Genomic DNA, 22,102 nt, shown 5'->3' with positions numbered 1-22,102 from the left:
ACCTGTCATCCTCTTTGACCGTCCTCCCTTTGCTTCCCCGTTCCCAGGAAATGAGGTCAGAGTTGGATGAGAAACGGGATGTGATGCGGTCACTCCAGGAAACAGCCGACCGCCTGTGTCAGGAGAACCATCCAGCCAAGCAGACTGTGGAGGTGAGGCTGTCGACTCATCGCTCTTATTTCAGCTGACGGTTAAAGATGTCTGCCTTTGCTGCTATGACTCATTCATGCAAACTGCTCTTTTCAAAAGTGCACAGTCAGCTAAGAGCAAAAATATTTGATGTTTTGCTTTCCAGTTGACTGTGCAGTTTTGTTTTGATGCATTCAAAAAGTTCTTAGATGTACAGTATAGGGTGCGTACAGGACTGTATGTAAAGAGCCACTGATGTTGATGTTGTATTATGACTGTGTATGTCTTTTATTGTTACTGTACATGTAAGTAATAATATAACACCATGCAAATGACTCTAATAATTATACAGTACAGTACATACAGTCATGTGGTATTGGGAGTGTCTTGAAATGCCATGAGGAGGCATTGGGGAGTTGTTGTTCTAAACCAGAGTATGGGGGCGGGGCTAGTACAGTAAATTGGAAATTTAAAAACCAGAGATCTCAGGACCTGGCCCAGTAATCGCTGAGTCATCGGTATTGATCCATAACCCCAGCAGCCCCCTGCAGATATATTAGGGTCATTTTGTGCTTTGGGGCTGTAAATCTCTTACTAATTGCCCCTTTATAGCAATGTGTGTAACGGCTGTATGTATGACACCCACACACCCCATTTCTCTCTCTCACCCTGCATCACCCTCTGTGTGTGTGTGTGTGTGTGTGTGTGTGTGTGTGTGTGTGTGTGTGTGAGAGCAGGCGTACAGCGCCGCCCTGCAGACCCAGTGGCAGTGGGTGGGCCAGCTGGGTGTGTGTGTCGAGCAGCACCTCAGAGACAACGCTACCTACTTCCAGGTGAGACCGCTGCCACGCACAAAGTAGATATTATTACAAGTTACATTTATGAATCGTATCCACGGTTTCACACTTGTGTTAAAATGTCCCCTTTCCTCTTAGCATATATAATTCATCTGAAATTCACAGGAGGAAAGTTATGGATTAACGTTCTCATTATACTACTGTACTACTCAATCTTCACCATATCCTTATGTTGATCTCTGATCTGACTAATCTCTGACCTGATTGTAAAAGTCCTAAATGAGGTCTATAAAATTATGTTTTCGCATGATTTTATTTATTTATTTACAAGTTATTCAAAAGAAAGTACTTATCTTACTTGCCTCACATCCTCTCTACTAGCTTTGATTTTATCCCAGGCTATGGAATGAATTATCTTTCCCGTTATTAACAATTCTAAAAAAAAAAAAAAATCATGCTAATTTGTCTTCTCTGCACTATTCTAGTACAAATCCCCCATCTTAACTGTGCTCTCCAAGCTATTCCTGTACACATCTTGGGTCTCAATGTGTTTCTGTGCTCCTGTGTCATCTGTCTCTGTCAGTTCATGAGTGATGTGCGCGACTGCGAGTCGTACCTGCGCCAGCTGCAGGAAACCATCAAGAGGCAGTACACCTGTGACAGGAACAGCAGACTGCTCAAGCTGGAAGACCTGCTGCAAGACTCCATGGTATCTCTCCTCCTCCACAACCTCCTCGTCTCTGAATGTATCTCCCGTTCTCACAGGGCAACTTCATGGGCAACTCTGGCAGGCAACAGTGCCCAAGGAGTTGCCTCCGTATCGCTGATATCATTGCATTGAAGCATATTGTTCGAAAAACATTTGACGTTTTGTTGCCTGTTGCTGGGAGTGTTGCCCAGGTGCAGTTCAGTTCCATTTATATTTTGCACGCCAACAGTTGTTGTGTGTACAGTATATAAACTTAAAATTATATAATCAAAATAATCCTGGATGGGCGTGTTAGCAGGAATGACTTTGGCTATATTACAGCCGCATTCCTACCACAGCAGCAACAAAGTGCTAGCTGCAGCATTAGCGTAGCACTGACTGAAGTCATCCGTCTGAGAGGCCCTGCGCTCAATCATGCCCCCTGTGGCACATCTGTGAGTCTCCATCTTCACACCTACTTCACACTTGCATGCGCACACACACACACACACACACACACACACACACACACACACACACACACACACACACCTGACTTCGAGCAGATGGCAGCATGAGTGTGTGCCATGCTCCACAGGCCTGAGCAGTGAGCATATCCTCCCCAATATAAAGGTGTGTGTGTGTGTGTGTGTGTGTGTGTGTGTGTGTGTGTGTGTGTGTGTCTTTCTATGTGTCTGTGTGTGCTACAAACAACTGTTTGTTTCAAAAATATCAGTGACACGTGTGTGTGTGTGTGTGTGTGTGTGTGTGTGTGTGTGTGTGTACATACATCTATTTGCATTGCTGTCTGTCTGTCTTTCTGTCTGTTTTTGTTTTTGTTTGTGTGTGTGTACTGTACAGTATGTGTGTTGCAGTCTGCTTATTTGTGTGTATGCGATAATCAGTTTCCACTTCCAGTTAATGAAGTTTCCAGTTCGCTGTGTTCCAGCTCTCACTGGGGTGCGTGCGTGGGTGGGTGGGTGGGTGTGTGTGTGTGTGTGTGTGTGTGTGTGTGTGTGTGTGTGTGTGTGTGTGTGGGTGTGTGTGTGTGTGTGTGTGTGTGTGTGTGTGTGTGTGTGTGCGTGCGTGCGTGAGTGCGTGCGGGCACATGTGTGCCTGTGTGTCCCTGAATGACTTAACAGAAAACAAGCAGCCAGGCCTCTGTTAGATGTAGATACTGTAATGACCTAGGAGAAGATAGTAAATCACTGCTCTCCTCTTCTGGAAACAGATTAGCACTTGGGGGGCGAGGCTTTTGGCTCGTACCTCACCCTCTTTTCATCTGATTGATTTGCTTATTGATATTGAATGTCCTATTTATCAATGGTCAGACTCCATAAGTCAGTGACAGTTGATCGGGTCGATCCTTGAGGCTGGTATCAGATATTTAATGTGTATTAGGTAAACCTCCCAGTGATGTGGTCCATGTAACCATACGTGAAAAAGGAGTAGCATACTGACTTAAGTTAGATACAATATGATCTGAGCAAGTCAATATAAGAAGAATTATATATACTGTATATAATTGTGTATCCGGTTTGTCATTTGCCTTGCCGTGCAGCACTGACCGCAGCTAACATCCGCGCACTGTGAAATTAATTTCTGGGGTGTGTAATGTTATTAACACTCGTCTTTCTCTCTCTCTCTCTCTCTCTTTCTCTCTCTCTCAAATCCTTAATGAATCTCTATGGTAAGGGCGAGGCGGAAATTATACGCGTCAGGGTGAAGAGTTACGCTAATGCTCACAGTTAAATGTTTAATGGTTAGCTCCCGAGCTAACACATGCCGCTGAGTCAGGAGTCATTTCACCTCGGGGGCTACAGGCTAACCGGCTAATTGTAATGTAGCAAGACCTGCACTATATTGTGAGCCATTTAGCTGGCAAGCAATGTAATTGTAGCTACATTGAGTTGAAGTGATTTAAAATGAGTAACTCAAAGCAAGATATACTGTACAAGTAGTGCGTTTTTTTTTGTCCTTACACACTGTGTGTATGACTGACTGATAAGTCAATGGCCATGGACTGTGTGTGTGTCTGACTGACTGATAAGCTGACAATCTGACAAACCAGCTTCTTCTTCCTCGTGTCCGGCCGTCCTCTATATCAAGTCTTTCCAGTGGTTGGCGCAGGCGAGTGCAGCGGCATTTGGCTCGGCCAGGTCATCTCCAGTGCATTTTGGAGCATAGCTACATCTCATGATGTGTTCCATTGTTTGTGGTTCGCCGCACACACATGCATCAGAACATGTTAGTGTCCATTTTTTCATGGCTGCCTTGCAGCGTCCTTCGCCGACCCGCAGACGGTTCAGTGTTTTCCAGACGGCCCAAGGTTGGTCGTGGCCAGTCGCTAGGCATTCGTCTGGGGTGATGCCTCTCTCTGTCCATTGGGTTGTCTGGCTGCCCAGGCTGTTCCACTGGTTATGCCAAACCAGCAATTTCCTGCTACTGGAGATGTTTGACTGTAGGGGTGTAACGACTGTTTCTGTACGAGGGTTTAGGCTCAATACGCATTGCTGAACAGTGCAAGTCTTCTACAAGGATGTCATGGTAAACTAAAACTGAGACAAAAAAAGACAGAAGGTGTTAAAAAAAAACATTGTCATAAATTGAAATACAATTTTAAACTAGAATGTGAAAATAATAAAATAAGTCAAATTAATTTTTAATTTTTAAATCAAATTTCTCTGTCATTTCTACTTTTTTGACTCTGGGACAGACAGCCGATATTTCCGAGCTTTCTGCTGTAGAGCGGACATCCCGCCGCTTCCGTCATTGTTTACAGCCCGACAACGTCTCATATGCAGCTATTTATTATTATTATTATTAGTTGAAATGTCACCTGAACCTACAATCGATCAGCTCCAACTCACATTTGACTGGCACATTATTGAGTGATTATTGAAATAATGGGACAGTCTATGTAACCACAAAATGACCAGTAGCAAATTGACTAACTTGTGGACTAGCCCAACCGACTCATGAGGTGATTGACAGTAAGACTAATGTACCTGACTCATGAGGTGATTGACAGTTTGAATGACCTATGGTTGTACCCGTGCAGGAGGAGAAGGAGCAGCTGATTGAGTACCGCAGCTCGGTGGCCAGCCTGGTGGGCCGGGCCAAGACGGTGGTGCAGCTCCGCCCCCGCAGCGCAGAGAGCACCCTGGGAGCCACCACACCCATCAAAGCCATCTGCGACTACCGACAGATAGAGGTATGAGACCCCCCGTGCAGTAACTCATCAGATAGAGGTATGAGCCCCCCCTGTGCAGTAACTCATCATCAGCATACTGTTTGACAGCAGCTTGGCATGATTTGCAACCTAGGGCAGCCCAGGTGGGAGGAGGAGTGTACTCCTCCTTAAACCTCTCAGCAAAGAGTTATTGTACGTTTCTCTGGAGGTGACCGTATGTTTTAATTGCCTACCACCATGTAAAAAGGGGATTCGTCTTCATAAAGAGAGTGACAATATAGGGGCATGCTATAGAAAACCATGTCAATATATGAGTTTATTAAACGTATAATACTATATATGGAAGCTAGTGTTACAGAATTAGTTGTGATACTCCGTCAGCCAATAAGCTGCCAGTCTGCTTACAGTACCTACAGCCAATGAGATTCTAGTCTGTTTGCCTTTTTGTATTACAGTTGATTCAGATGAAATTGTCTGTTGCTTTCCCCATCTCTCTTCTCAGTCAACGTTACCTGAGTCAATGAAGGTTTATATATAAGAGACCCTTTGACTTCACCTGAGCGCACTGACCTCACCTCTCTGTTGTTGTTTTGACCCTCACCACCAATCACCAGTCTCCTCTCTGCACTTCCTCTCTAAGCCCCTCCTATTATGGCCTCCTCCACTATGCAGTCGTCAAATAAATTTTTTGTCATATTGATGAACAACTCTACACAAATTCTTTCTCGTGGTTCAGTATTGATGAATAGCAGCAGCTCAAACAGTTTTCACTTTGACTGGCAGGTACAAATAGCCACACTCCACTTTGACAGCTGAATGATGCAGAATTTATAATACGACTTTGTTATTGCTGTGTCATACAGTAGTTGTTGCTGTTGTTTTTAACTTTAGAACAAAACTATTTTCCTTTGACAGATTTCCCAGAATTTATAAATATATTTTTGACTTTATTCCACTCAGAAAACTGTGATACAGCTCTATCTGTCACGGGATCATTATAACAGCCCCCAAATGGCTTGGAGACACTTGAAAGTGAAGAAATTATTAATGAGATGAGGAGAATTTTATTTGCCAACGACCCTTCCCCCCCCCCCCCCCCCCCCCCATCTAAGCCTGTTTTTTATAGCGCTCACAGGAACAAGTGCAGTCTGTCTCTGTCTCTCCCAGCTGTGATGTCTTCAGGGAGTCTTAAAGCTTATCAATTAAACATCCGTCCCAACTCCTTTGCAAGCTCGGTTGAAAACCTGCATCTCCACTCAGCTAGCGCTCTAGCTGAGGGCAGCTCGGCTCAGCTAGCGCGCTAGCTGAGGGCAGCAAGGCTCAGCTAACACGCTAGCTGAGGACAGCAAGGCTCAGCTAGCGCTCTAGCTGAGGGCAGCAAGGCTCAGCTAGCGCTCTAGCTGAGGACAGCAAGGCTCAGCTAGCGCTCTAGCTGAGGACAGCAAGGCTCAGCTAGCGCTCTAGCTGAGGACAGCAAGGCTCAGCTAGCGCTCTAGCTGAGGACAGCAAGGCTCAGCTAGCGCTCCAGCTGAGGACAGCTTGGCTCAGACACCCAGCTTCCCCTGATGCTATTTCAGGCTGCTGCGTTAGAATCCCCTGGGCCGCTCTGCCCGGTGAAGCGTGCTGTGTGTGAGGGGAGTTCAAAGTCACTCTCCTTGTTTTTTCTATTCTCTTCCTCATCCGAAAAAGAAAACGAAGTTGCAAGCTGCCTGTGAGCTGAAAGCTATACTAAAGTAAACTGATGTGACGTCAGTATTCACCAGACGTCTGGTCAAACGTGCACATTACCAAAAGTAATGTTTCTCTCCTTCCCTCTCCTGTGTCTTCTCTCTCTCCATACCCTCATGTACTCCCCTCTCACTCCCCCCCTCCTCCTCTCCCCCCCCTCCTCTCGTCTGTCGGCTGGGCTGGCAAGACTAACGTCCAGGTATAGCTGCCTATGTTCTCCCTCTCTCACCTCAGATCAGTTCTTACACTGCACACACTATACCGCCCTGGTTGCCCCTTTCTTATCAGCTGATCTCAGATCAGGTGATGTAATCGTCCTGAGCCAGGTACCTGTTTGCTCGCCAGCTTTCTTAGAGTAATGTTAAATCCAATATCTACAGGGAAACTCAGTGCACTCACAGAAGGTGCATTGAAAGCAGTGGTTGCTAGGTGGTTAGCTTAACAGGCAGCAGCACATAGCAACATGGCGTTTAAAGGAAGATGTAGAACGAATAGCAAAATTTTTAGATTTTTAGAGGCTGAATTTCATAATTTAAAGTTGAGAGATATTGGGGCAGAGGTGGGCGACATGCGCCAAACGTCCCAGGCTGGACCTAGCAATCAGCTTTGTGATTAACATAGGAATGTGCCATAAGAACATTGCAGGCAGTTTCATCTCTGTGTGTCCAATATTTAGTCTATTTTTACTCTCTCATAATCAGTGTTGGGCAAGTTACTTTCAAAATGCAGTATACTACATATTACTAGTTACTTTCATTTGAAAGTAATTAGTTACTTTACAATATTACTGTCTGTGTAGTAGAGTAACTCATTACTTATTACACTACTTTTGCATTACTTTCACCAACATAACAGCAGTAGCAGAACGACATCGCCGCCCCGGAACCATCCCAAAAAATAATCTGAACCCTCTTGAAGTCAGTGTAAAGTCCAAAATTCTAAATGTTATCCTTTTCCTTTGTTATTGTCATCTATTTAGTGGTTATTTGCATAAAAACACACAATTTGATTAGGAAATGATTATATCTTTATTTAAATATGTGCTTTGATTAAAAATAAAAAAAAATAAAAAAATGTGTAACTTGTGTTACTTGACAAAGTAACTGGTAAACTATTACTGAAATCCTATTGGTAATAAGTTACTGTATATTACTGAGTTACTGCTAAAAGTAATATATTACATGTAATATGTTACTTTTGTGATGAGTTACCCCCAACACTGCTCATAATACATGTTAACACTTATGTAACACTGTGTGTGTTACATTGATGGCATGAGTCTGCTCAGTATCATCTCAAAAGCGGTAGTGCTGTAAATACTGGACACAGTCGAAACGAAACTGCTGTTAATCTTATTGGCACACAATGGAAAGTACATCAATCAATGACATTTGGTGTAGTCCTTCAAGAGTGCAGGTGTGAGAGGACTTCTTCCTGATCAAAATGATTGAGGGGTCAAATGGACTTGGTCAGGGATCCTAGACCAGTAGTCGTACTCTTCAGAGGTTTACCAGCGGTACCTCAAAGTAGACTGACATCAGCTGGTGAGGGCAGGTGGCAACCACTGAACCCAACTGAACTGAACTGAACAGAACACAGTCTATGCCTCCCAGGCACATTCAGTCAGTCAGACAATTTCAAGTCACAGTGTTAAGCTTGAATGTACATTTCATAGAAATCATCGAACTGATTTCTGCAGATGGCCTTGCATTATCGATGTGTTGATGTCGTATGTGTGTGCAGCGACGGGGTGAGAGGGGGTGGGCCGGTGGGGGAGGCAGGACAGCTCTGAAAGTCTTCCCCACAGCCATCGCTTTGGCTCGTTTCTAAGCTATGGGTTTTAATTTCACAACCATATGAATTATGCCAGATACTAAACCCAAACTCTCTCTATCTCATGGTGGTCCTGTGCTGGGTTTCTCAAACTCATCATCATCTCAAATGTTTTGAGTGTGAGATGAATTTGTGAAAGCTGCACCCGGCGGTCACTGAACCTCGCTTTGAGTTTGGAGAACATTTGCTGCTTTCATCACGACGAGTGTCTTCTGTCCAGAAACATACATGAAAGTGGCTCAAAGTCAATTCAATATGGCTGAGTTCCTGCGCCGGGTTCTCTGATACATTTCAGGGCTTTCTTTTCGCTAACCTCATGAAATCCATGATCCTTTTTGCATTTTGTGTTGCATTATCAGTTTGTTGCTAGCGGCTTTTTTGTTTACATGGTTTTACCCCCTTTCTCCCCCTCTGACCCCGCCTCCTCTCCCATTCTTCTATTTTCACCTAACCTCTCGCCTATCCGTCTCAAATCTCTGTCGTCTTTTCGCCACTTCCTTCTGTCTTACCGTCACATAAAACTCTTTCCTACGTCGTCGTCATCATCATCACACTGTCTTCTATATGAATGATATACTATCTATGATCCTCGTTCCTTCCGTCTCGCTTCATTCTCTCACCTCCTCTATTATCTATCCATCTACACCTCCTCTTCCTCACTCACTCCACATTATTATTATTATTATCTATCCATCTATACCTCCTCTTCCTCACTCACTCCACATTATTATTATTATTATCTATCCATCTATACCTCCTCTTCCTCACTCTCGCTCCACATTCATCCTTCCATCATTGTCACTTTCCTCATTCCTCTTTCTCTCGCTATATCCCTCCTTTTTGCGGTCCATCTCTCTCTCTGTCTGTCTCTCTCTCTGTCTCTCTGTCTCTCTCTCTGTCTCTCTCTCTGTCTCTCTCTCTCTCTATCTCTCTCTCTCTCTCTCTCTGTCTCTCTCTCCATCCTGCACCCCTGGCCCTTCTCAGATCACCATAAGCCGAGGAGAGGAGTGTGTGCTGGAGGATAACTCCCAGAGGACCAAGTGGAAGGTGATCAGTCCCAGTGGGAACGAGGCCATGGTCCCCTCGGTGTGCTTCACCGTCCCACCGCCAAACCAGGAGGCCATCGACACCGCCAGCAGGTAGAGAAGAACATACCACACACACACACACAGCAGGTAGAGAAGAACATACCACACACACACACACAGCAGGTAGAGAAGAACATACCACACACACACACACAGCAGGTAGAGAAGAACATACCACACACACACACACACAGCAGGTAGAGAAGAACATACCACACACACACAACGTACACACATCATCACATATACCACACACACACAACGCACACACATGACCACATGTGCCAGCAGGTAGAGAAGAACATACCACACACACACACACACAGCAGGTAGAGAAGAACATACCACACACACAACGTACACACATCATCACATGTTTGGAGAGTGATGGTTATTTGCAAAGTTGTTTTTGACTCTTTGACACATTTTCCAAAGTGGCAGATTCACTTTTGTTTCATTCACTCCCCCGTTCCATGTCCATTCCCTCTGCCCGTGTGTGTGTCTGTGTGTGTGTGTGTGTGTGTGGGTGTTTGTCTCCAGGATGGAGCAGTTGTACCAGAAGGTGATGACTCTGTGGCATCAGCTTCATGTTAACATGAAGAGTGTGGTGTCCTGGCACTACCTGCTCAAAGACGTCAGGACTGTCTCCGCATGGGACCTGGACACGGTAAGACGCAGCTGTGTGTGTGCGTACTGTACATCTAGTACGCTGAATTTCAACTTTGAGGAGGCACTTTTGTTCAGTTTGATTCTATTGGTTCTTCTGTTCTACTTTGTCTTTTGCATTTTATTCTCTTCTATTCAACTTTATTTCTAGCCTGCTAAACCATCCCATTACATGAATTCACATTCTGTTCCATTCTACGGATCAGTCTGTCCTCCTGCCCCGCCCACAGCAATGTCCAGAAATGGGAATGTACCCGGGCCAATCAGAGACCTGCCTGGTAGTTGTCAATGCAACCGGCCAATCAGGGACGCAGCTGGCAAAACAGTATGGAGGCTCCCGAAGGAACGAGTGATAATGGTAACGTGAAGTGCAGTTTTTGCAGAAATAGACACAAGAACAAGCGTCTGCACCAGTGGAGTTTCTCGGTGGAAAAGACATTTTCTGATTGGATTTGGCGACGCTGATTGGCTGAAGGAGCTGTCTGTCAAGGCATGTACTCCCCGCCCACTGAAATCGATGTGGGCGGATTGGAGTCCAGACTGATCAGTGAAACAATGTGAGGTCACGTTATCAGGATGGTTTTGATCAGGCTTTCTGTTCTCTTCCGTTTTGTTCCTCCATTCTGCTCTTGTCATTCTGTCCTCTGCTGACCTTCTCTCTCCTCCCTCTGATCTCTGCTGACCTTCTCTCTCCTCCCTCTGATCTCTGCTGACCTTCTCTCTCCTCCCCTCTGATCTCTGCTGACCTTCTCTCTCCTGCCTCTGATCTCTGCTGACCTTCTCTCTCCTCCCTCTGATCTCTGCTGACCTTCTCTCTCCTCCCTCTGATCTCTGCTGACCTTCTCTCTCCTCCCCTCTGATCTCTGCTGACCTTCTCTCCCTCTGATCTCTGCTGACCTTCTCTCTCCTCCCTCTGATCTCTGCTGACCTTCTCTCTCCTCCCTCTGATCTCTGCTGACCTTCTCTCTCCTCCCTCTGATCTCTGCTGACCTCTCTCCTCCCTCTGATCTCTGCTGTCCCTCAGGTCCGCTGTCAGCCTCCGTCGGAGCGGCAGCAGGTGGTGGATCACCTGGAGGCCCAGCTGGCTGACTTCCTGTCTGACAGCAGAGAGAGCGCTCTGTTCACGCCGGCCGACCGGCGAGAGCTGGAGAGAGACTCCCAGCAAGCCCTGCAGCACTGCCAGGACCTGCTGCTCAACATGGAGACAGGTAGCACGCATGCACACCTCAAACCTGCACACACACACACACACACATACACATACACACACACACACACACGCACACACATGCACACACATGCCCAAATCGGCAAGTGTTACCCTCCACCCTGGCCAGTAACACTTTGAGATAACAGTTGAATGCTTCAGTTCCATTCAGTCTTTGGCATTCTCAAACGTTGCCCCTGCTGGCCACAGTACAGTCTCTCTGACCATCAGCCAATCAAAGCAAAGCAAAGCAACAGCGTCTGATTGGCTAGCTCTACACAAAGCAGTCGCATCCAAACTTCTGCAAACTTTGATTTATTTGAATGAAAATTACATATTTCTATGAACAATTGAATCAAGTTAAACTCTGTTTAAATGTTGAATCTTATTGAAGTGATGAGTACTGTACTACTGTACTTACAAAATAGAAACATATCAGTGGATGTACTCACCTGTGTTTTGTAAACTTTAAGTAATGAACAGTGGATAGCAGTTATAACACAGTCATAGATTACAGCCTATGTTCCTGGTAGTAACTCTACTCTCTCCCTCTAGTGGAGAAGGATGAGTCGGTGTCTCGCTCCTACCTGTCGGAGCTCCAGAACATCAGGCTTCGTGTGGAGGAGGCGGAGCAGAGGCTGATGAGGGGCATCCAGACTCCGCCCCCCAGCAGGCGCTCAGGCGACGGCGTCGACAACGCCGTCCAGATCGCAGAGCAAGAGGTCAGCACTTTGTTTCAGCCCCACCTGCTGGTCACATGGGGCAATAACACCCTTTATAAAGCTGGTCTGATAAATGCTGTTCCTTGAAATCAAGTGGTTTTAATGGACTATAAGAGTTTAACAAGCACTTCAAGTGTTTTCATGCAAAATGTAAAACACTACAGTACCACCCTTTGTTACACTGCTGTGATATATATTGGTTGTAGCGATATATATGTATGTGAATGAAAAGGCATGCTTTAAAAGTTTTGATGTTGGAGAATTTAGATGCCAAGTATTACCCAAGCTTAAGTTCAATATTGAACATAAATGTGATGATATTATACAAACCAATGGTAATGATTTTGTATTTGTATGCTCCTCTAACATTACGACATATCAAGGTAAAATCTAGTTATCTACAAGTTTCATGTTTTTGTCAAATAATAATTACTATTAATAAAAGTGGTTGTTTTCAGTGGGGTTTACCACATAGGACAGGTATACCAGAAGTGTAGCATATTTTTCAGTGATCGGCAATTTACCTGAGACTGAGTCATCCTGATTTGGTAAATGAGAAACAATATATAAACTTTTTGCAAATACTGCGTCAACTGCAGCAGATGAGGACACACCCTGAAATGTTGCTCTCCATACAGTCGCTTACTGGCAGCTTTAAAAAAATCTCGTGGCTTTCGTCTTCCTTGTCCAGAAGCTGCAGTCTGATCTGGACGGTCTGCGATCCAGTCTGGGTGAAGTGTCGCGCCGGTGTGTCCGTTTCTTCTCGGAGAAGCCGTCTTCCTCCAGCATCCCAGTCCTGCGATCTGAACTCAATCAGTCTGTGGAGAAGATCGACAGACTGCACAACCTGTCCTCCGTCTTCCTACAAAAGTGAGTGGACTTTTGATCCATTACTTACTTAACACAATTCTGTTTTCCAGAGAGAAACATGAGATACATGCATGTGTCTGTTATCTCGCCCAGGTTAAAGACAGTAGACCTCCTGATGCACAGCCTGGAAGAAGCAGAGAGCCAGGTCAGGAAGTATGAGAGCAGACTCAGTGAAGAAGACACCGTCCCTGCCGACACCACGGCCATCCACAACCTCAGAGATCAACTAGGGGTGAGGGACACATCACTACATACATGATTTACTCCTCTGCTTTTAGCTTTAAGTTATCTAAACTATTTCCTTCTCGCTTCCCTTTCGTCCCGCTCCAGAAGTGGCAGGCTGAGCTGTGGGAGCAGGAGGGCGTCTTCCAGTCGCTGCAGTCGGAGGTGGGGCGGGCCAAAGAGGCGGGGTCTCAGCTCAACAGGCTCCACCCAGACCGCAGCCCTGAGCTGGAGCGCTGTCAGGAGCGAGCCAATCAGATGGCAGAGAGGTGGAACGGCATCAAGAGACAGATGGACACTCGGTGAGCAGGAAAGGAGGAGCATGAGAAACAAGAAAAGGACTTAGGAGAGATTCTTTTTTGTTTTTTTTTTTTTTTTTTTTTTACATTTAAGTTAAATAGATGTTTATTTTGACTTAAGGTGGGTTATGAAATTTGCGAAAAGTTTCCCAGTCAAACTCTTCAAGAATCTATATAAATATGCAGAATATTTATTGCCAAATAAACTCTGGATGGGGAAAACAATGGAGTGGAAGCGCTGCTGGGTCTTTGTAGTGATCACTTACAGGTGCTCTTTGGATATTCCAGGTGTTGCATTGTGCTTATTCCATCTTGTGAAGGGCGTATGTGAGGGCCAGCTCGGCGAGCTGCAGGGTGGGAGCCTAGTATCTCAAATCAGTCTTATTACATTTGAGCTGATGCTCTATTGGGCAACAAGGAGGAAGAGTGAGTAGGGATACCTTCCTGCCTGCCTGCCTGGTGTAACAACATTATAATGCAGAGTGACTTATAATGTGTGAGCAGGTCAGGGTTCAGTGTCTTGCTCAAGGACACCTTGACAGGACACATATGGTATGTTAATGGCCACATGCCAGCAGTGGTGGAAATTAAATCCGTGACTTTCCAGTGGTAGGACGGTGACTAATAATCACTACACTGGCCTGCCACCACAACAGCAGCCATAGTTTGCCAGAAACACTTTGATAGTTTATTAGATTTTAACCAGACTTTTCAAGACCACTTCTATTGCACAAATGGGCAGATACATTTTTGTAAGACTTCTTCTATCTATTAAACGTTCTGGATGTTTCCCCTCCTTTGTTTTGTCCCAGACAAAGTGATCTAGAGGCTTTGGGCTCGGTCCTGCAGCAGTACAGACACGGCCACTCTGACCTGATCAGCTGGATAGAAGAGACGACACACAGACAAGAAAACACTCATCCTGGACAGACGGACAGCAAGGCCCTGTCTGAACAGCTGGCCCAGCAGACGGTCAGTACTGTCACACACACACACACACACACACACGCACGCATGCACGCACGCACACACACACACACACACACACACACACACACACACACCCCATCTACACCTGGTTTTTAAATCCGGATAAGTTATCTGGATGTTATTTGGATAAGGAAAAATGCATGCTAATGCAAAGTGTAAATGCATCGTGATCAAGATGTGATCAGAACTTCCTGACCACATCTGGAGGTAGTCTGACTCACATTGTGTTCAGATCTCTCACACCCCATTTACACCTGGTTTTTAAATGCAACCATTATCCAGATAAGTTATCCAGATACAGGTCACATTTAATAACCAGGTGTAAAAGATATAAGTGTAGTGTGAAAGGATGTCACTGACAAAGACAATGAAGTACAATGGAGTGATTGCAAGGAATGATTGAGTCACTTAATGATGGACATATTGACACGTGTGTGTATCGAATGTGGAATATTGGAAAAACACAAGAGAATAGGAATTCCATTCGAATTCACTGACTTTTGTGAAATGATCTATAATTATCTGTTGACTTATTCTCTTCCCCAGGCATTGGTAGCGGAGATTGAACAGAACCAGACCAAACTAGATGAGTGCCAGACTCACTCCAAACATTACTGCACTGCAGTGAAGGTACGGAGCTGTTTCACACATTTCTATTCATGTTTATAGAATACAGTATCCTTTTGTACACTTGTCTAAATCTTCTGGTACTAATTGAATTGTTATATGCGACAAATTATGAGAAATATTTCTAAATGCATTGGATGAGTGTCGGGTTGCAAATGTTTTATGATAACGATAAATAAAGTTGAAGTTGAAGTTGAACGACCTAAAGCTAAACCCCATCTCTTCATACCTGTGTTCTGTAGGACTATGAGCTCCAGCTGATGACCTACAGAGCCTTTGTAGAGTCGACCCAAAAGTCCCCTGTGAAGAGGAGGAGGATGCACTCCTCATCTGACGCCATTACTCAGGAGGTACGGAGAGACATGTTCCTGTCCTACTTTATAAATATCACCGTCATTTTGTATAAAGTAATTAAGCTAGATACAATGTAATGCTTTCAGTCTAAATGTAATTGCATAATAACTAATGCATTTTTGTTTTTTGTGTTGTTTATTTCTCTAGTTCATGGACTTGCGCACGCGCTACACGGCCTTGGTCACCTTGACAACGCAACACGTCAAATACATCAGCGATGCACTGAGAAGACTAGAGGAAGAAGAGGTGACACCTTTTCGCTCTCTCTTGCTTTCTCTTGTCTATCTCTGTCTCTTTCTTTTAGGATTTATGTGTCTAATTTTTAAGTAATGTGTAGAATTTATTGTCAGGTTGAATAACTGTATTAAAAAAAAAGTGCCAATAGATTTAGTATATGACCTAATATAATGGCAAAAGATTGCCTTGGTAAGGTCAATTGTTTGAGATACCTTATGTTAAAATGTCTCTGCCATGTCTCATTCCGTGCAGAAAGAGGTTGAGGAGGAGAAGCAGGCCAGGGTGGGCCAGGTGTCAGACCTGCTGGGCTGGGTCAAAGGCCTCCAGGGACGAACTGGGGCCTCCAACGCTGAGTCTTCACTAGCTGCTCAACAGGTACAACATAACAAGTCTGGTTTATTCTTCATTAGCTGCTCAACAGGTACAGCACAACAAGTCTGTTTTATTCTTCACTAGCTGCTCAACAGGTACAACATAACAAGTCTGGTTTATTCTTCACTAGCTGCTCAACAGCTACAGCAGAACAAGTCTGTTTTATTCTTCACTAGCTGCTCAACAGGTACAACAGAACAAGTCTGGTTTATTCTTCACTAGCTGCTCAACAGGTACAACAGAACAAGTCTGTTTTATTCTTCACTAGCTGCTCAACAGCTACAGCAGAACAAGTCTGGTTTATTCTTCACTAGCTGCTCAACAGGTACAACAAAACAAGTCTGGTTTATTCTTCACTAGCTGCTCAACAGGTACAACAGAACAAGTCTGTTTTATTCTTCACTAGCTGCTCAACAGCTACAGCAGAACAAGTCTGGTTTATTCTTCACTAGCTGCTCAACAGGTACAACAAAACAAGTCTGGTTTATTCTTCACTAGCTGCTCAACAGGTACAACAGAACAAGTCTGTTTTATTCTTCACTAGCTGCTCAACAGCTACAGCAGAACAAGTCTGTTTTATTCTTCACTAGCTGCTCAACAGCTACAGCAGAACAAGTCTGTTTTATTCTTCACTAGCTGCTCAACAGGTACAACAGAACAAGTCTGGTTTATTCTTCACTAGCTGCTCAACAGGTACAACAAAACAAGTCTGGTTTATTCTCCACTAGCTGCTCAACAGCTACAAGAAAACAAGTCTGTTTTATTCTTCACTAGCTGCTCAACAGCTACAACAAAACAAGTCTGGTTTATTCTTCACTAGCTGCTCAACAGGTACAACAAAACAAGTCTGGTTTATTCTCCACTAGCTGCTCAACAGCTACAGCAGAACAAGTCTGGTTTATTCTCCACTAGCTGCTCAACAGCTACAGCAGAACAAGTCTGGTTTATTCTTCACTAGCTGCTCAACAGGTACAACAAAACAAGTCTGGTTTATTCTTCACTAGCTGCTCAACAGGTACAACAAAACAAGTCTGTTTTATTCTTCACTAGCTGCTCAACAGGTACAACAGAACAAGTCTGGTTTATTCTTCACTAGCTGCTCAACAGGTACAACAGAACAAGTCTGTTTTATTCTTCACTAGCTGCTCAACAGGTACAACAGAACAAGTCTGGTTTATTCTTCACTATCTGCTCAACAGCTACAACAGAACAAGTCTGTTTTATTCTTCACTAGCTGCTCAACAGCTACAACAGAACAAGTCTGTTTTATTCTTCACTAGCTGCTCAACAGCTACAACAGAACAAGTCTGTTTTATTCTTCACTAGCTGCTCAACAGCTACAACAAAACAACTGTTTTATTCTTCACTAGCTGCTCAACAGCTACAGCAGAACAAGTCTGTTTTATTCTTCACTAGCTGCTCAACAGCTACAACAAAACAACTGTTTTATTCTTCACTAGCTGCTCAACAGCTACAACAAAACAAGTCTGGTTTATTCTTCACTAGCTGCTCAACAGCTACAACAGAACAAGTCTGTTTTATTCTTCACTAGCTGCTCAACAGGTACAACAGAACAAGTCTGGTTTATTCTTCACTAGCTGCTCAACAGCTACAACAGAACAAGTCTGTTTTATTCTTCACTAGCTGCTCAACAGCTACAACAGAACAAGTCTGTTTTATTCTTCACTAGCTGCTCAACAGCTACAGCAGAACAAGTCTGTTTTATTCTTCACTAGCTGCTCAACAGCTACAACAGAACAACTGTTTTATTCTGGTGACACAATCCTACTGACAAGTTGCCTTTAAGAGAAGCACTTAGCATCTAATTAGTCCAGTTTAACTGCTCAGGGGCCAACAGTAGGCGGCTGTGGTTGTACTGTGTTGCTGAATGTGAAACTGGGTGGTGTCAATGGGTGGTGTCAATTAAACGACATGCTACATTGAAACAAATGAATTTAATGCATTTTCTAGCTCACATAATTGCCACATATTGTGTTTTTGTCTGACTAAGCATTCTTCAATACAACATACCATTTATGTATCTAAACTTGAGATAAATGTACTCTAAATCTAAAACCACTATACCAGTGGTTTTAGATTCTAATAAAGTGTGGTAAGCATTATGGATGGTACTTGTACTAAGCGTATCCTTCATGTCTGTGCTGTAAAGGCCATCACTGAGCAGCTAGCAGCCAAGAAGGATGAGGTGGCTGAAGCCATAAGGAGCACCCAGGCCTTCCTGATGTCTAAACAGGCCAGCAAGTAAGTGAATGTCACATGAATGCACACACAAACATTGCCCTAAACACACACACACATTCACGCACACGCACACACACACACACACACACACACACACACACACACACACACACACACACACACACACACCTGACAATATGACTTTAATTGTGTCCTAGAAACTAGCACAGAACTAACACACAGTGACACACATGTAACGCCACTATACTGTACATGCACACAGTATACAGGCTCAACCAGCCACCCCTCTACACATGTGACCTCCCAACCATTAGGCACGGTTTGGTCATGGAATATCTGGGATTTTTGGAGGTGTATTCCAGGCAGGGAGAGTCAGGGAATTTGATACATTATCTGGGGACGTCAAGGAATATCAAGCAATTTTTTCAAATGGCCCTGATAGGAATCAAGAATCAAGAGTCACTTTATTGTCCCACAGGTGGTAAATGTGTCTTGGGGTTACACCCATACCACAGCCATCAAAACATTCACATACATACACACGTTAATAAAAACAGACAATAAAGGCATCACAGTGAGTACAAATAAAAAGTAAAAAAAAACTATCTCCACAATGACATTTCTGGCAAATATTGCAATGAAAAAAGACTGAGATCATCAATACCGTTCACAATGACCAAGAGTGCAAGACACACAGTAGACGCACAAAGACAAGACACACAGTAGACACACAAAGACAAGACACACAGTAGACACACAAAGACAAGACACACATTAGACGCACAAAGACAAGACACACAGTAGACACACAAAGACAAGACACACATTAGACGCACAAAGACAAGACACACAGTAGACACACAAAGACAAGACACACATCAGACGCACAAAGACAAGACACACAGTAGACACACAAAGACAAGACACACAGTAGACACACAAAGACAAGACACACATTAGACACACAAAGACAAGACACACATCAGACGCACAAAGACAAGACACACAGTAGACACACAAAGACAAGACACACATTAGACACACAAAGACAAGACACACAAAGGAATGAGTCGGACAGCCCGGCAAATTTAGGAACTGCATCGCCCCGCTGCAATGCAGTCTTCCATAATCTAGTTACATTTCTTGATATCGATCCATAATTGCGCCACCTATAGTTTTCATGTCGGAATATATAGCAACATATATTGTAGCCCCCGCTAACCTCCCTCCAACCCTCGTGTCGTGTCCAGGTTGTCCCCAGAGGAGCGGGCCCACGTGGCGGCCCAGCTGGACGAGCTGACGGAGGCCTACGGCCAGCTGTGTGACAGCTCCACCCAGCAGCTGCAGCAGCTGGAGCAGCAGCTGGCCAAGGAGGAGGAGAGGAAGGTAAAGAGGATGGAGGGATGGGCGGGCCGTGAGATGGAGGAAGGGAGGAAGGGATAGATACACCCAGAGAGAGGCGGGGCTAAGCGCAAATAACTCGCTAGCGGGGCACACGCTCGCCCCCCTGCTTGCTGATTCACTTCCAAACAAATCTAAACATTTATTTTTATTTTGTTGGTTTGCCATGATGTTGGCTATGTCAATTTTGACATAATTTGACTGCACTGTATCTACTGTCAACTGGCTGCTGCACAGTAACAGTGAATAACTGTGTAATGCTAACGGGTATAAAGAGAGACTGGTAGCCACACGCCAGCGAGTTATCTGTTCCCAGCAAATAATCGTATGGTCAGTGTGTATCTACTGTACCATATGGTAAGAGTGTAGGGAGGGGCGGGTCAGTGTGTATCTGTACAGTATGGTAAGAGTGTAGGGAGGGGGCGGGCTCATCAGGGTGGATGGTGGAAGTGGGGTGTAAGGGAGGGATGGAGAGACGGAAGGAGGCAGGTTCATGACAGAAACCAATGCTGCTGCTGATGCGAGCTTGAGAACATGCTCTTTGCCCAAGTTGCTCTTTGATCTGCCTACTGCAATTGTGAAGGTACTATATAAAATGTCGCTTTGACTCTGGAATATGCTCGCGAGCTGAGTGTGTGTTTGTGCGCGGGCCAGCGAGAGAGTGTGTGTGTGTGTGTGTGTGTGTGAGATGTAAAGCATGTTGTGTGTTTTGCCCGTTCACTGTGTGTGCATTTTTGATACACTTCACCGCTGTTCACAAGGCTCACTCATGAACTTGGTTTGGTTTTTTAACTGACACTATACGGACCCTATTCAGATATCGGATGTCTTCACATGATCTAAAAATAGCATTTTTCACTTTCTTTATTCGACCCACATGATCTAAAAAAAGCATTTTTCACTTTCTTTATTCGACCCCTGCACCTTGCCAGTCAAAAAGGAGTTACAACATTATAATAATTGCAATCTGAAAGCTTTGGTGCTTCACTTGGTCACCACATTCTGTTGCTCACTTTTCATTAGAATGGATATTCTTTTTAAATTTTGAAGACTTATGAATGTGGGCACAGAACGAGAAGGGTTTATTATTATTATTATTATTATTATTATTATTATTATTATTATTATTATTATTATTATTATTATTATAGGATTTATTTGAAGACACTGTCTGAATTGGGCCTTAGCATGGAGTGTTCATCTCTCACACATCCATCTCCAACATGCCTGCACTCATGTCATCAACCATCGCCACCCTCATAGTTGCTATCATCATCATCGTCATCATCATCATCATAAAATACATCTGCTAATATGGCTAATACATGGTCTTAGTGGTGCAGCAGTAGTGTGTAGTGCTGCCAAAGTCATGCTAGCAGTTAGCAGTTAGCAGAAAGCTATAGAGCTTTGCTTTAGTAGGAGCACACTCATTTTGGAAGGAGATGCACCATCACATTTGACTTGTCATCTCTGTAGCTACAGTCACTCACAGACCTACTGTCTCATGTAGCTTTACTTTATGCAGTGATAGTCATACACATTCTGCACACACACATTTAACCCATTGATACCTGATGCAGCATTTGTGTGTGTATCCCTTTAAGACCGCGAACCGTGTTAACGTGGTTCGCGGTCTTAAAGGGATACGCACACAAATGAGGGATATACACGCAAATGCTGCATCAGGTATCAATGGGTTAAATGTTGCACTGCATAAAGTTGATCCTAAATACACACATACTACATGCAGACCACATGCACTCATTCACTCGTTCCTGTCCCGCCATACGTATACATGTACTGTGTACATGTACACTATACATGTACACTATACAGCGCATCAGTCAAAAATGGATTGAATATGTGTGAGAATTTCAAACAATCGTTGTCAATGATTTTTGTGTGTTAAGGACTGCACCCCATAATTGATTCCTATGTGAATGGTGTGTATGGTTTTACAGCTGATGTTATTTTGTATGATAAAATGTGCTCACTGAAGCATAGGGGTTTGAAAAAGTGCTTAAAAAGCCACTGTCTGTCTGTGTAGAGTGTAAAGTGCACCAGAGGCCAGCTATGCAAAAACAAACTCACTTCACTGTTTGAGCATGATGTGTCCAGAGCAAGCGTGCGTGTCTCTGTGTGCGTGTCTGTGTATGAGAGTTTTTGTTTGTTCTGTCTAATGCATACTATTAATGTGTGAATCTTTAAACCAGCATTTTGCTTGAAAATCACTAACAGCTGCCAGAGGAGAATTGTGGACATCCGAGCTCTGAGCCGAGGATCAGAATGAGAGATGGAAATCGAGGCGTAAACATTTTGTAGACACTCTGATTCTGGAGCTCTTCTATCTGTAGTCAGTTGGCGAGTTAAACCTATGAGTTTACTCTTCGGTTAGTTAGTCAGAAGAAGCCATAGTTTGTTTCTTCATCTAAGTTTGAATCAGGGTCAACAGGAGG

At 44.1% G+C, this 22,102-nt stretch overlaps 1 protein-coding gene across 1 annotated transcript in view; it reads left to right on the top strand.

The window, feature by feature from the left end:
* macf1a (microtubule actin crosslinking factor 1a) overlaps nucleotides 1–22,102 on the top strand; it is a gene marked incomplete at both ends in the record, with an annotated part of 152,551 nt that overhangs the window by 22,930 nt on the left and 107,519 nt on the right. Inside the window, 18 exons of the mRNA XM_083646050.1 lie at nucleotides 48–152; nucleotides 867–962; nucleotides 1,510–1,635; nucleotides 4,676–4,828; nucleotides 9,353–9,507; nucleotides 9,997–10,123; nucleotides 11,147–11,330; nucleotides 11,885–12,051; nucleotides 12,743–12,921; nucleotides 13,015–13,153; nucleotides 13,252–13,445; nucleotides 14,255–14,414; nucleotides 14,979–15,062; nucleotides 15,302–15,409; nucleotides 15,561–15,659; nucleotides 15,903–16,025; nucleotides 18,193–18,284; nucleotides 19,496–19,631. Coding sequence (XP_083502176.1) covers nucleotides 48–152; nucleotides 867–962; nucleotides 1,510–1,635; nucleotides 4,676–4,828; nucleotides 9,353–9,507; nucleotides 9,997–10,123; nucleotides 11,147–11,330; nucleotides 11,885–12,051; nucleotides 12,743–12,921; nucleotides 13,015–13,153; nucleotides 13,252–13,445; nucleotides 14,255–14,414; nucleotides 14,979–15,062; nucleotides 15,302–15,409; nucleotides 15,561–15,659; nucleotides 15,903–16,025; nucleotides 18,193–18,284; nucleotides 19,496–19,631 — 2,427 coding nt within the window. The remainder of the gene's footprint in view (nucleotides 1–47; nucleotides 153–866; nucleotides 963–1,509; nucleotides 1,636–4,675; nucleotides 4,829–9,352; nucleotides 9,508–9,996; nucleotides 10,124–11,146; nucleotides 11,331–11,884; nucleotides 12,052–12,742; nucleotides 12,922–13,014; nucleotides 13,154–13,251; nucleotides 13,446–14,254; nucleotides 14,415–14,978; nucleotides 15,063–15,301; nucleotides 15,410–15,560; nucleotides 15,660–15,902; nucleotides 16,026–18,192; nucleotides 18,285–19,495; nucleotides 19,632–22,102) is intronic.

Source organism: Poromitra crassiceps (assembly GCF_964638095.1).
Source record: "Poromitra crassiceps genome assembly, chromosome: 11".
NCBI lineage: Eukaryota > Metazoa > Chordata > Actinopteri > Beryciformes > Melamphaidae > Poromitra > Poromitra crassiceps.
This window is presented reverse-complemented; position numbering and strand designations above follow the sequence as displayed.